Source organism: Pyrus communis, chromosome 16 (genome assembly GCF_963583255.1).
Source record: "Pyrus communis chromosome 16, drPyrComm1.1, whole genome shotgun sequence".
Taxonomy (NCBI): Eukaryota; Viridiplantae; Streptophyta; class Magnoliopsida; order Rosales; family Rosaceae; genus Pyrus; species Pyrus communis.
The window spans coordinates 15840902-15854880 of record NC_084818.1 but is presented as its reverse complement, the minus strand read 5'-3'; the positions used below and the strand labels follow the sequence as shown (position 1 = coordinate 15854880).

Sequence of the window (13979 nt, the reverse complement as noted above, 5' to 3'; positions counted from 1 at the left end):
CGAAGATTGAGGGTTGAATGGGCAGGGAAAAAGAGGCAAAGAAAGGGAGGTGGTGAAGGGTGTGAGCGCTCGATCTCATGTGGATTAAAGATGTGCTTGGATTGGAGTTGATAAGGCTGGTTCATTTAGAACCTCTAAAGAAACCCCAACTTGTGAAGGTGAGTCTATGAAAAAATCCAGAACATCTGTTATAATAAGTGAACCATAATAAGAATGGTTGAAACGTGACACTTCCCTCATTAAAGATGGACATACTCTCTTTAACGCAACGTCAAAAACGTGTTGTCGGTATAGTTAATTGAAGAATTATAATAGAGAGGAAGAGTTTGACAAGCAGAGAAAAATGAGAGAGTTTAGTGAATTATGTGATGTGTATTATCTCACCTCATTATGCCTTTTACTTATTGTAGTAAGGAATGAAGACTACTTGACTTTCAAGTTATACATTACAACTTACAAACTGTTTAAAAGATATTGTAGAATCCAAATAAGATTTAGTATGACTCATCTCTTCACTCCATGTTTTCTCTCTCTATCACTCTCTCTTTTTCACATTTCTCTCAAACTTCTCTCTTATATAATTTCTTAATAAAATACAAATTAAAAAACAAATAAAAACTGCTTCACACACAAAGTGTGTGGTAGGCTTAAGCTAGTTTAAAACCAAAACTCCCTAAATTTGAAACCAATTTTGAAAATACTAAAAGGGACAAGACATAGGAAGAAAGGAAGTAAAATCCCCGATAGACGAAAACGATCCCAAATTTTTACGTCAAAAAAAGTGGCCCATGTTATAAATAGGTCAAAGTTAGAGAGATAACCTTTTTAACGGTAGGTGCAAGGTAGATGTTAAATGTCACACTAAAAATATAGCACAAGAGGATAACAAATAAAAGGCAGAGGAATAGATGATGTTACTGATATTTTTCTCTCGTTCTCTTCTTCTTATATTTTCTGTTACATGAAAACATGCGGAGTGCTCTATTTATAGAGCAACTCCAAACTGATGCAGTTAATGCATTTTGAAATTTACGACACTTCGTCTGACTATACAATCTCTATGTATTCAACTTTCACTTTGCATGGGCATTGAAAACTTCTGCCCATGCTGAAGACTTTTGCTAACATACTGTGTGGGCATTCATTGCCATCAGACTTTTCAAGAACCCAAATTTTATATACGAAAAGTATGAACACTCTTCTCATTCATACACCACACACAAACAGACGAGTAAGGACGAGTAAAAAAAATAGTTACTGTCCTCCTTATGAAACGAGTGTGGACGAGTCAGAAAATTAGTTACCATCCTTCTTATGAAATTTTTATGAAAATTTTAACGAAAAGCTTCCGGTATTGTTTAATTTAACGAAAAATTATATTTTTACACTAAAAAAATCAACCTTAATATTATTCATTTTACCCTTTATCCACTTTACCCTTTATTTTATTTTTACGGTTAAAACACTTTTCATTACTTTCCTTATTTCCATTCCATTTCTGCTGCATTTTTCTCACCTTTCTCAGAACCTTCCTTTATTTCCCTTCTCACCCCAGAAGTTTCTCCCTTTATTTGCAGTCTTCATCACACGCTTTTACATTTCAATGGAGGCTCAACTTTTTGGTGTCTGTGTTTGAGTGAATTTTATACAAGTTCAACTTAGTTCTGCTGCTTCTGGTTACAGTGATTGCAACCCATATTGAGTTCATGGCGGAGATCAAGCGCTACGGTCTTGGTAATCAATTGGGTAAGTTTGTTTACTGTTTTTCTTTGCTTTTATATATAACTTTGTGTAATTCATTTATCATTTTCTTGTGTTACTTGTTTATCCAAGTTGAATTTTAGGTTTTCTGTTGTTTTCTCTGCTGTTGCTGAGAAAATTTGAGATTTATTGGTAATCTTGTGATTTATTTTTTGAAAAAAATTATATCTTTTGCCAAACGATGGAAATGCTATTGAGAACTGAAACAGTCTTCAATTCCAGCCAGCCTACCCTTTTTGATTATCCAATCAGCGTCACACTTAGTCTAGTCCGGTCTGGAGCTACTGGCTGCGTATTATTTTCTTATGGAAGGAGAAGAACTTCTCAATCTTCATTGGAAATCATAGGCTGCCAGCAAAGTAATCAATCAAGTACTAAACTAACTTCTCCCAACTGACCATATCAAAAACTCTAGCCTACTCTGATTATATGGTGTTGCGTTGGAATAATACAACTTCGAATCAAACATTCAAATTTATGTCCATGAACGCAGAATAGCATCAACTAAAGAATTAAGACGAGCTTCCTAGTCAAAGCGTAGGTCCGTAGATCCTTTTTCAGCGTTCTTCTTGTGAAGCAGCAGAAGTAGCCACTCACCACTTTGGCACTTAATAGTCAAAGCGTAGGCTTAGTTGTGCAGCTAGCTTTAGCATGACATCAGCATCAACAATAGCAGCCAACCATTGTTAACTCCTCTTTACTTCTTTAGAAAATGACAATGGACCTCATCCCTCCATACTGTGTCCTCGAGAACAAAAACGAGGAAATTAGGTTGCAATGCATGATCTATGTTCTCAAGTAGCATTTTCTAGTATTAATTCTGACCCTTGGAATAGCACTTAAGTACCTGGCAGTTTCTCCCTCTAATGGCTATAGAATCTGCTAATAGCCGACCTTCCTTTCCCGCTAATGGTAGTTGAGTTCCTGGAGGGATAGGTTTCCCAGTTTTCTTCTTAAGTTGGTGACATGAAAGCCTAGATGGATCCCTTATTGTCTATCCATCCTTAGTACCTTGTTACAAGCTACCAATGGCAGAATTCTCATTTCTGCCTCATATTGTTTTGATCCGCACTGCCTGTTAGAAATCTGGATCTTTAGTGTTAATTACTAAACTTCAATCTGCCACACTTGCTGTGGGCTCTTAGGTTCAGCCTCCTTGTTCTGCGCCTTAAAGATCCAGGAATCTGTGGGTGCTCCCACTGTTCACCATGATGATCAATGACATTTCTTGACAATCCTGGTTATCTTTTGTGGGCTACATGTCCTTATAAGGGATGGACAAAAATCTCTAAGGCCACTCTCTACGTTTGCAAGAAGTTGTCTAATTCCTCTAGTATGCAGGCGGTTCATCTTCCTCACGGTCTGCTACAAAAAGATGTAGATGTTGATTCTTGCATAAGACTTTCTTTAAACTGGTTCAAGGCCTTCTTAGTGGGTTTTCTTTTGGTTCCTTGAATTCTTAGACCTCAAATTAGCTGGCAAGATGAGGCTGGGATGTCTAGTTATGATAAATGTGCTCCGTTATTAAGATTGTGGCTTGATGTGGTTTCTTTCATTTTAGCCAATTTGATTGCTTGAGAGAGTATGACATGGTAAATCGTCTCATCCATGTTCCTTATTTCTGTCTTAAGGTCTCCAAGGAAGCTAAAAATTAAATAAGGGATTAACTTGGCTCCTCAATTGTTGAGGAGGAACTCCTCCTCAATTCACTTTGTGGCCGATTCATGGATCTTCAAGCTTATTATTAGAACCTTTGATATTATAAATCACTTTATAAAGATCAACTCTACAAAAAAATATGAGATCATTTGGTCATCAAACTATAAAAAACAGATGGACAAATTCGGTAAAAGCATTATGAACTGTTTGCTATCGTTGATTGACTAAACGACCTTAGTTTTAATTCATTTTTTATAGAGATGATTTTTACAAAGTGATTTATAATATAAACAGTTTTGATTATAAATACGAAGTTATATGAATCTATTTAGATTGGGAAAATGTACTGTTTTCTGAAACCATGTGCTATGGTTCAAATCCATAGTCAATCCTATTTTTCCCATTATTTTTGTTTTCGTAATAGTGCGAAAAGAAGGCCCAACTCCAAGTTGTTCAAGAATTGTGGCCTTGAGTTTCTCGACCCTTTGCCTTAGGATTAGTCAGTTCTATTCCTCGATACATGAAGTAAATTTTGGAGGAACTCCTGAATCAGATGATTATCTTTGAAGTTGTTGTCAACAAGTCTACCACTAGGTCAAGAGGAGTCCATCCTGTAAATTATCTTTTGTCTTTTAGCTTTAAATCTGTCTATAATCATGACAGTAGGTCAAGCATAATAATGCACTATTATCTATTTTATATATAGAATATGGATATTTTCTAATGTGATGTAATAATTGAATGCAGATATTGCGCAGATACTCTTAGAAGCTAAACATCGCTGGCTACGCCCGGCTGAGATATGTGAAATTCTTCGAAATTTCCAAAAATTTGACATTTCTTCAGAGCCTGCAAATATGCCACCCGGTATGATTTTTCAGCTGCATTGGATTTAGCAATAAATATTGTTATTGAAGTCTCTACTTTCTATCACATAAAAAATCATTAATTTGCAAGATTTCTTAACTTTGGTTTTCTAAGTAAATTTCTCAATTCTCTTGGAGCCTAAGAAAGCGCTTTCCCAGCTTTGAGTATTTCTCTTACTATTTCCAGCTACTCAAAAGTTACATGGAAGGTGCGTTCTTGGTCTCACCCCCAAAAGTAATTGTAATGAAGCTTGTCTTTCAATGGGTATGTGTGATAGTAATCTGTACAGTTGTCAACAAACATTGCGGATTATTTTGTAGAACATGGTCTTCCCTCTGCTTGCACAATGATTTAATAGGAGGGTAGGCCTGGTAGTTTTCTTTTTTAAAAATCTTAACTCTGAAACATTTTAAGGCACGTCAGGACACCTTTTTTATGTTTGGTTTTTCTTTGTGCATCATTCTCTAAATCTTCCTTTTGGGACATGTATTGAAACTTCTTCTCATAACATTGTGACTAGGGATTATCTGTCAATTGGTGCTTGTGTTAAGAAGCAGTAAAATCAGTTTAACCATCTTTGTTTTTTCATTGCCGTCTGACATGATAGTTGAGTCTTGTGTTGTCTTTGATTTGTTTTTAGTAGGCACTAATGCATTCACTTTTGCCTGTAAAGGCTCACGATTTTCCTTTTTAAGGTCGTATATAATAGCATCACATGAAGTTGTAAATGCATTTACACTAATTTTAAATTTTTTGAGATGTTTGCGGAAATTTGATTTGCAGCTTGCTTTGTTGTATTGTTGCATTTACCTTTGGATACCTACTATTGGTTGACACACGTCATTTGTATTAGGTGGATCGCTTTTTCTATTTGATCGGAAGGTGCTTAGATATTTCAGGAAAGATGGCCATAACTGGAGGAAGAAAAAAGATGGAAAGACAGTGAGGGAAGCCCATGAGAGACTTAAGGTAATCATCAAAGAATGCTGTAATAGATTTTACAAAGCACATATAAATATATTATGACAATTTTTCACATCAAATTTGATTGAATAATTTTTAGGAGCTACGTTATGTTATAACTTTATCCTGAAAATTATTTTTTGGCCCAAGGATTTTGACAAAAGTAAGTAACCTAAATACCAAACTTAATTAAATAGAGGGGAAGAACTCTGGTATAAGATTGATGTGGGAGATTCTGATGTCGAATGTCAATAGCTCTAATTTGGTGTTGTGGGCAGTTAAGGCTTAGGAAATCACAGTTGTGGCTTTAAATTATATAATGGTTATGCAATTGCATTCATTACAAATTCTTTTTAAATTGAAAAACTTTCATGTTAGGGATACAAATGAATGATCCACTTGTGAGTATTCATGAAGGTCTTTGGTGAACTTACGATTTAGGTCACTCCTTTATAGATTTATATTCAATCTATTTTATAGCTCACACTCACGAATTTAGTTTGGTCTGAATCCAGGCTGTGATATAGCTTGGTGGAAATTTCAAGGCTGGTATTTCGCTTGAGCTCAAAAAAGTTGCCAGCCAATTCTGTGTAGTCCAAAGCTCAACTTGTTGCGGCAAGTCTGCACCCTTATTTTATCCCAAAATTAAATGTTAGGAAGTACCCATGTCAAGGAAAAAAGTTCATTGAATAAAATTGCAGCTTAACAGAGGGGGAAAGAAAATTGGTTTAAGATTTCATTAAGTAGGCGGTAACAATTAGATACTAAAGATTTCTCAAGTTTTTGTGGCTTGTGTCAAGAGTTAATTCGTTAATAAATCCTTTGTTTTTTTAATCAAATTGGTTGAATAATAATTGAACATCCTTTCAGGCTGGAAGTGTTGATGTATTGCACTGCTATTATGCACATGGAGAAGAAAATGAAAATTTCCAAAGACGCAGTTATTGGATGCTTGAGGAGTGAGTTTGTATTTTATAATTGCTTATATGCAACAAATCTATCAAAGATTTTGGTTCTCAGCCTTAGCAGTGTTTGTGGATGTGTTTGCAAGTACAAGCAGGCACCCATGGCTGCCTGCTCATTTGAATACCCACATCTGACCTACTTGGTCATTGCTGCAGGGATCTGCAACACATAGTTCTTGTCCACTACCGGGAAGTTAAGGTTATGCATTATTCTACTCATTTCATTCTTGTTGTTTGCCGTCTTTGTTTGTGTGATTCTTCCAGCCCTTTGTTATCATCATTTTAAAATATGTTTGGACCCAAAATATCATAAGAGTTATTGTTATTCCATTTCAAGGTAAAAGTGCATGTCATTTAAAAGCAACTGCTCATGTTATATATACTTTCACTCGTGCATTTTTGAATACTTGAATTGAACCTGTGATTCATGTTTGAATCAATTTCGAAAACTTGTTAATAAATTAGTCACTTAGTGTAAAAGGAGTACCAGAGAAAGAGGAGAAGTTCGTGCTCGGCTTTTGGTCCACTTCCCACTTTTTATTTATCTTATGGATATTTATTTATATTCTGGGTTTCCTCATTTATTTTCATTGCTTGTTCAGGGAAATAGGACAAACTATAACCATTTTAAAGGCACTGAAGAAGCTGTTCCTTATTCCCATGAAACTGAAGAAATCGCACTCAATTCTGAGATGGACAATTCTGTTTCTTCTAGTTTCAATCCAAATAATTTCCAAATGTGTTCCCAAGCTGCTGATACAACGAGCTTGAGTAGTGCTCAAGCATCAGAGTTCGAAGATGCTGAATCAGGTGTGTTGTCCATTTCTGTTACCACATTTGTCAATAATTTCCTCTCTTATAATTATTTTGGTAGAACTAAACTTGTTTGTTCATTTTCCAGTTTTACCTTTATATATATATATATATATATATATATATATATATATAGACACACACACATATAGGGATAGGATCAAGGGACAAATATTTTTACAAATACTTTCACATTCTTTTTAAGCCTTTTGATTACATGATATCCAATGGTTCTTATTTATTCATTAAAAGACATGGATGCTTATGTGGATTTTAACTAACACATATTTGTGTAACAAAACAGCCCCCTTTATTATTATTAATTAAATGGAATTCTGAATCAAGACCCTAAACAATGCTGTCAAGCAGCAACAACAATACACCCAAGCCAATCTTGATATTAATCATATAAAAAATAATAATTAAATCAAATCATTTAGGTGCAAATAAATCTAGTTCTACAAATTATGGACTTGCGAAACCAAAATCTAGTTCTACAAATTTGACTATGTAGAATTCAAAGGTGAAAATATAAACCTGCAAAATGGGATTATCGCATTTTCAATTTCCTGAGTCCAGAGAGAATACTCCATTTGCACAGAAGTGATGTGAACGGCATAAACCCTAGTACTCCATTCCAGTGTATCTTATTATTCTTCGTACCAGCTTTTAAAGCTAGTACGTAATGTATCTTATTTTATGTAACAAGGACTGCATATGACTAGGGTTTCTTCCTTTTTTAATTTTAGTTTTAATTTTCCAGAATTTATGTTTTTTTTCCAGTTTTATTTTATCTTTAATATTACCATGTCATTTAATGAATAAATAAGAACCATTGGATGTCATGTAATCAAAAGGCTTAAAAAGAGTGTAAAAGTATTGTAAAAATATTTGTCCCTTGATCTTATTCCATATATGTGTGTATATATATATATATATATATATATCTTTCATGCAGTTATCTTTAATTTAACTTAACGTGGTACATGATGCAGCATATAAACACCAAGCAAGTTCCCAGTTACAACCTTTTCTCGAATTACTACAGCCTAAGGCTGAGAAGATCAATGCTGGATTCTCTAATGCATTCTATCCGATGTCATTTTCAAGTAAACTTTTTACTTGTATTTTCTATAAATTGTCTTTGTAAATGCATTGGTGCTTTTAAATAGCTAGACTATTTGTTGAATTAAATGGACCAAGTTCATGATAAAATCATTGAAAACAGATGAATATCAAGAAAAATTGTCGGCCGTTCCTGGGGTGAGTTTTAGCTCACGTACTGAAGCATATAGGAAGGAAGATGGTAATGATGCTGGCGTTACCTATGATCCCAGGAAAAATCTTAACTCCGCAGTATGGGATGGTGCCTTGGGGAATATTACTACTGGCTTTCAATCTTTGCCTTTTCAGCCATCAATTTCAGCAACACATTCTGATTCAATAGGAATTATCTCTCAGCAAGAGAATGAGACGCTTGGGCACCTTTTCACAGACAACTTTGGTAAAAAGCAGATCTACGAGGATAAACCAAGGGTCCAACAAAGCTGGCAGGTAAGGGGAAGTTTACTTGCACATTTAATGCTGCTCATGACAAATTTTTTATTCTAGGGCTATGGCTACAAGCTTGTGTAATAACTATTAAGGATGGTATATCTGTTTTGGAATCTGACGACGGACATTCACAAGTGAAAACTGGTGAAGCATGCATAAAAGATATTCTTTTTCATCAGTTTAATATACTTGGATTCACCATAGAAGATATTTTTTACCATCAGGTTTTTTGTTTGGATTTTTAGAATTCATTTACACTGACAATATCAAAGATCATGGAAGCATATACTGATTCTGATTATGTGTGAGAAAACTGTACACATGGTCAAACCTAATTAAGCATGGAGTTTGACAAGAAATTAGTCTAATTGTTTCCAACTACTCAAACAAATATTTGAGATGTCAGTTCTTAAATTATTTCTGATATTTCCAAGTTTCTAGAACTTATTATGATGGGATTTTAATTTTTAATGAAAATTATCAATGTAATTAGGTTATGTGGTACTTCTGCATAAGTTATCTGTATATATGGGCTTTCCAGTCATCATCCTTTATTGTGAGTCATTTAATCATGTAGTTGGCTAATGCGATGGTCTAGTGTGTTTGAAGTTTTCAATATCCTGTTTTCTGCACTTGAAAACTTTCTAGTGATGGTTATCGTTGCCATATGCTTGCAAAGTCCTAAAATCCTGCCTAAATATTTATAAATTTGTAGTTTGTTAATGGTATATCAAATAAATAAAATAAATGTATGCGATTATTGGTTATTTAAGCATACTCAGAATACAAGTTTACGGAGGGGAACTATTTGGGTTCCCCTTCCATTACTTTGGCACCCCTGCTGCAGGTTTAGTGGGGAGCATGAGTACGGCTCTTCTTAATGGATTGTTTTCTGCTTTTTCAAATTCTTCTGTTTGTTCACCCTTCGGTTTGACTTTCCAACAGACTTTGGAAGCCAACTCTTCTGGTTCATGCAGCTGGCCTGTGGATTGGAACTTGCATTCAGACACAGCATATGATGTCACCACAAGGTTCCATGGAGGAGTCGATGATTCTAATTTACTCAATTCTCCGGTGTGCCGTGTGGATTCTGAGGAGACAAATAATTATTCTATGCCAAATGACCTTCAAATACAGCCTTCAAACACTGAGCAAGAATATCATCTTAAGTCTATTTCAAAGAGAAATGAAACCATAGAGGGAAAATACAATCACACTTTTGCTACAAAGCCTTTGTTAGATGAAGGCTTGAAGAAGCTTGACAGTTTCAGCCGGTGGATGAGCAAAGAACTTGGAGACATGGAAGAGACACAGACACAATCTAATTCAGAGACGTACTGGGATACTGTTGAAAGTGACAGTGGGGTTGATGAGTCCAGTATTCCTCTTCAAGTACGCTTGGATAGCTATATGCTGGGGCCTTCTCTTTCCCAGGACCAGCTCTTTAGCATTATTGATTTCTCACCAAACTGGGCATATGAAAACTCTGAAATCAAGGTAAAGAGTAACTTAGTCTTCCATATTCCTTGCTATACTTTTGTGTAAGAGTTATCCTCAAGTTTCTCATGTATCAAAAATTGTCTCATTGTGAACTCAATTTATGCAGGTTCTGATCACAGGAAGATTTTTGAAGAGTCAACAAGCAGAAAGTTGTAAGTGGTCATGCATGTTTGGGGAAGTTGAAGTTCCTGCTGAGGTTATAGCAGATGGTGTTCTTCGTTGTTATACTCCCATCCATAAGGCTGGGAGAATTCCTTTCTACGTCACATGTTCCAATAGGCTGGCTTGTAGTGAAATCAGGGAATTTGAATACCGAGTCGGGCAAATACCAGATTATGATGTTAAAGATGATTACAGTGGCTGCACAAATGAAATATTAAATATGCGCTTTGGAAAATTACTGTCTTTAAGCTCTAGCTCTCCAACTTTTGATCCCACCAGCGTAGCAGAGAATTCTGAGATAATCAGTAAAATTGATTTGTTGCTGAAAAATGACAATGGTGAGTGGGACAAGATGCTACAACTTACGTCAGATGAAGACTTTTCCTTGGAGAGAGTAGAGGACCAGTTGCTTCAACAGCTACTTAAAGAGGAGTTGCATGCATGGCTCTTGCAAAAGCTGGCTGCTGGTGGAAAAGGCCCTAGTGTACTAGACGAGGGTGGCCAAGGTGTATTACATTTTGGAGCTGCTCTTGGCTATGATTGGGTCTTACTGCCCACAATAACTGCCGGAGTCAGTGTCAATTTTCGTGACATTAATGGATGGACAGCTCTTCACTGGGCAGCTTTTTGTGGCAGGTGAGCACCATAGAAAAGTTTCTTTCCTTTTTTGAACTTCCGTGCTGCTCTGCATTCCTTTCTATTCTTCTGTAGTATTCTTCTTTCAGCATGTGAGCCACCAGCTACAATCTACTATTTCACTATTACCATCAACAATTTACTTGCTTAAAAACAAACTGATGAATGAAAAGAAAGCATAAAAGAAAGAAAAAAAAGGAGAACTTGCAGAGCTATTGTAGGAAGAAGAGGCCCGAGATGGATATTAAAAGTTACGTAAACTTGCAGTTAATACACCAGAGAGACAAAAGGAGAATGTTATTCTCTAAATATGAAGAAATCAGAAGAGAAAAAAAACACTATCCTTTTGTATGAAAAGCTAGACCGTAGATCAAGAGAATGCATTTACTTCTATGTATCTGGTTCAGATCGTTGTGCCAGGATTTTCTCAAATAGGACAGCTCTCAGAATCTTGCATTAGATATTATCTCCATTCTTGACTTGTTAATTTAGTTTTATCTAATTTTAACTTGTTTTCTGTTTTCATTTTCTTCTGTTCATGTAATTAATATCAGAGAGCGCACAGTTGCTTCCCTCATCTCTCTTGGTGCAGCTCCCGGATTATTAACAGATCCAAGAACCAAATATCCTAATGGAAGAACACCTGCAGACCTAGCTTCTGCACAGGGCCACAAGGGAATTGCTGGTTATCTTGCAGAATCTGCTTTGAGTGACCAACTTTCATTTCTTAATTTGGATATCAAGGAAGACAATAATGCTGATATTTCAGGGGCCAATGCAGTACGAACAGTTTCAGAACAAATTGCAACTCCTATCGGGAATGGGGATTTAACGGATGGGCTTTCCCTGAGGGATTCTTTAACTGCTGTCTGTAATGCTACCCAAGCTGCTGCTCGTATTCATCAAGTGTTCAGGGTAAAATCTTTCCAGCTGAAGCAGTTGAAAGAATATGGTAGTGATAACTTTGGAATTTCAGATGAAGATGCTCTATCAATGATTGCAGTCAAGTCACATAAGCCAGGGAAACGTGATGAGCATGTGGATGCTGCTGCAATTCGAATACAAAATAAGTTCCGTAGTTGGAAGGGTAGAAAAGATTATTTGATAATCCGACAACGTATTGTCAAAATTCAGGTATGTTACCATGATTCTCTTTGTTAATATGATTTGTGGGTTGATTCGATTTTTGAGGCCTTTAATTATCTCCGTATTTCTCCCATAAACATTGTTCTGTGCTCAGACCCATTCTGGAAGTTGAACTTCTACCTTCTTGATAACAGGCTCATGTAAGAGGCCACCAGGTGAGGAAAAACTACAGAAAGATAGTCTGGTCCGTAGGAATTGTAGAAAAGATAATTTTGCGTTGGAGAAGAAAAGGAAGTGGTTTGCGTGGGTTCAAGCCAGAACCGCTTACTGAAGCCCCCAGTATGCAAGCTTCATCATCGAAGGATGATGATTATGATGTACTGAAAGAAGGAAGGAAGCAAACAGAGCAAAGGTTGCAAAAGGCGCTTGCCAGGGTGAAGTCCATGGTTCAATATCCTGAAGCAAGAGATCAATACTGTCGGCTGCTGAATGTTGTTACTGAGATACAGGAAACCAAGGTAAAGCATATATGTCCGCGTTGGTGATTGGTTTGAATTTTTCATCCACTTTATAAGCCTGACTGGTTTTTCGTTGAACTTTAACTGATGTTATGCAGGTGGTATATGATAGTGGTACGACTAGTTCAGAAGGGAGAGTCGATATGGATCACGACCTCATAGATATTGCAGCATTGTTGGACGAAGAAGACATTTACATGCCTACCGAAGCTCCAGAGTGATCGATCTCTAGTTCACCGTACGTATCCTCTTGTAAAATCTGTAGGGCATTATTTATTTTTTAACATAAATTTGTGTAAATTTACACAGTCGCGCCGGAGGTGGATGCAGCAGTGCAGCCTCCTTTTTTTAGTTATAAATGTTTTAGTTTGTTCATGTTAAACTTATTTTGGAAAAATATAATTGTCAGTGGAAAAAGAATAAAACCATATGATTTGATTGCCGATCGGTTTACTAAGGAGGACTACCGACCGATTAGCAGTAAATTCTCAATGTTTAATTACCTTAGCTTTTTTTTTATTTTTTTTTATTTTTTTTATTTTTAATAACGAATTGTTTGTTGACGCAGGCAAAGTCAAGGAAAACTTCTGAAACTATTCAATACTAAACCTTGGACGACATACAATAGTTCCGAATATAATCCTCTTTAGAAAATAAAAATAAAAATTGTCTCGCGGTAGCCTTCTATGGCTATCTTAAGAAACTTTTGTTATTGGATTAGTTACTCTACGTAAAATTATTTAAATTTTTTAAGTTTTAATCTGAAAAAGATTTGAGATACTCTTATTACAATAATTCTTCAAAATTGAAACTTTTGTTATTGGATTAGTTACTCTACGTAAAATTATTTAAATATTTTAAGTTTTAATCTGAAAAAGATTCGAGATACTTTTATTACAATAATTCTTCAAAATTGAAACTTTTGTTATTGGATTAGTTACACTCTACATAGAATTATTTAATTTTTTTAAGCTTTAATCTGGAAAAGATTTGAGATACTCTTATTATAATAATTCTTCAAAATTGAAACTTTTGTTATTAGATTAGTTACTCTACATAGAACTATTTAAAATTTCTAAGCTTTAATCTAGAAAAGATTCGAGATACTCTTATTATAATAATTCTTCAAAATTGAAACTTTTGTTATTGGATTAGTTACACTCCACGTAGAATTTTTTTAAATTTTACAATTTTTTAAGCTTTAATTTGGAAAAGATTCGAGATACTCTTATTATAATAATTCTTCAAGATTGAAACTTTTGTTATTGGATTAGTTACATTCTACATAGAATTATTTAAAATTTTTAAGCTTCAATCTGGAAAAGATTCGAGATACTCTTATTATAATAATTCTTCAAAAATGAAACCTTTGTTATTGGATTAGTTACACTCCACGTAGAATTATTTAAATTTTTTAAGCTTTAATCTGGAAAAGATTCGAGATACTCTTATTGTAATAATTCTTCAAAATTGTAGAAAATGTTGTTGTCCTATT

The 13979-nt window shown here is 35.1% G+C and overlaps 1 protein-coding gene across 2 annotated transcripts; it reads left to right on the top strand.

The window, feature by feature from the left end:
* Positions 1 to 1525: 1525 nt before the first annotated feature.
* Positions 1526 to 13124, top strand: LOC137720371 (calmodulin-binding transcription activator 3-like). Of its 2 annotated transcripts, XM_068459434.1 has the most exons (14): positions 1526 to 1746; positions 4168 to 4287; positions 5141 to 5256; positions 6121 to 6209; positions 6372 to 6414; positions 6818 to 7025; positions 8024 to 8137; positions 8257 to 8582; positions 9528 to 10079; positions 10189 to 10880; positions 11435 to 12014; positions 12161 to 12484; positions 12583 to 12722; positions 13053 to 13124. In XM_068459434.1, exons 1-13 carry the CDS (start codon positions 1707 to 1709, stop codon positions 12703 to 12705), a joined length of 3327 nt encoding a protein of 1108 aa, XP_068315535.1. In that variant the 5' UTR covers positions 1526 to 1706; the 3' UTR covers positions 12706 to 12722; positions 13053 to 13124. The 2 variants fall into 2 exon arrangements, with proteins under 2 accessions (XP_068315535.1, XP_068315534.1); XM_068459433.1 differs by lacking the exon at positions 13053 to 13124 and having other exon boundaries at positions 12583 to 12912.
* Positions 13125 to 13979: the final 855 nt, after the last annotated feature.

What these genes read in the sequence shown, in the direction of transcription:
- LOC137720371 (XM_068459434.1), top strand. Translation starts at nt 1,707, where the DNA reads ATGGCGGAGATCAAGCGCTACGGTCTTGGTAATCAATTGG. An exon ending in TCCACTACCGGGAAGTTAAG is followed by an intron (nt 6,415 to 6,817) that starts GTTATGCATTAT and finishes TTGCTTGTTCAG; the next exon opens with GGAAATAGGACAAACTATAA. An exon ending in AACGTATTGTCAAAATTCAG is followed by an intron (nt 12,015 to 12,160) that starts GTATGTTACCAT and finishes TCTTGATAACAG; the next exon opens with GCTCATGTAAGAGGCCACCA.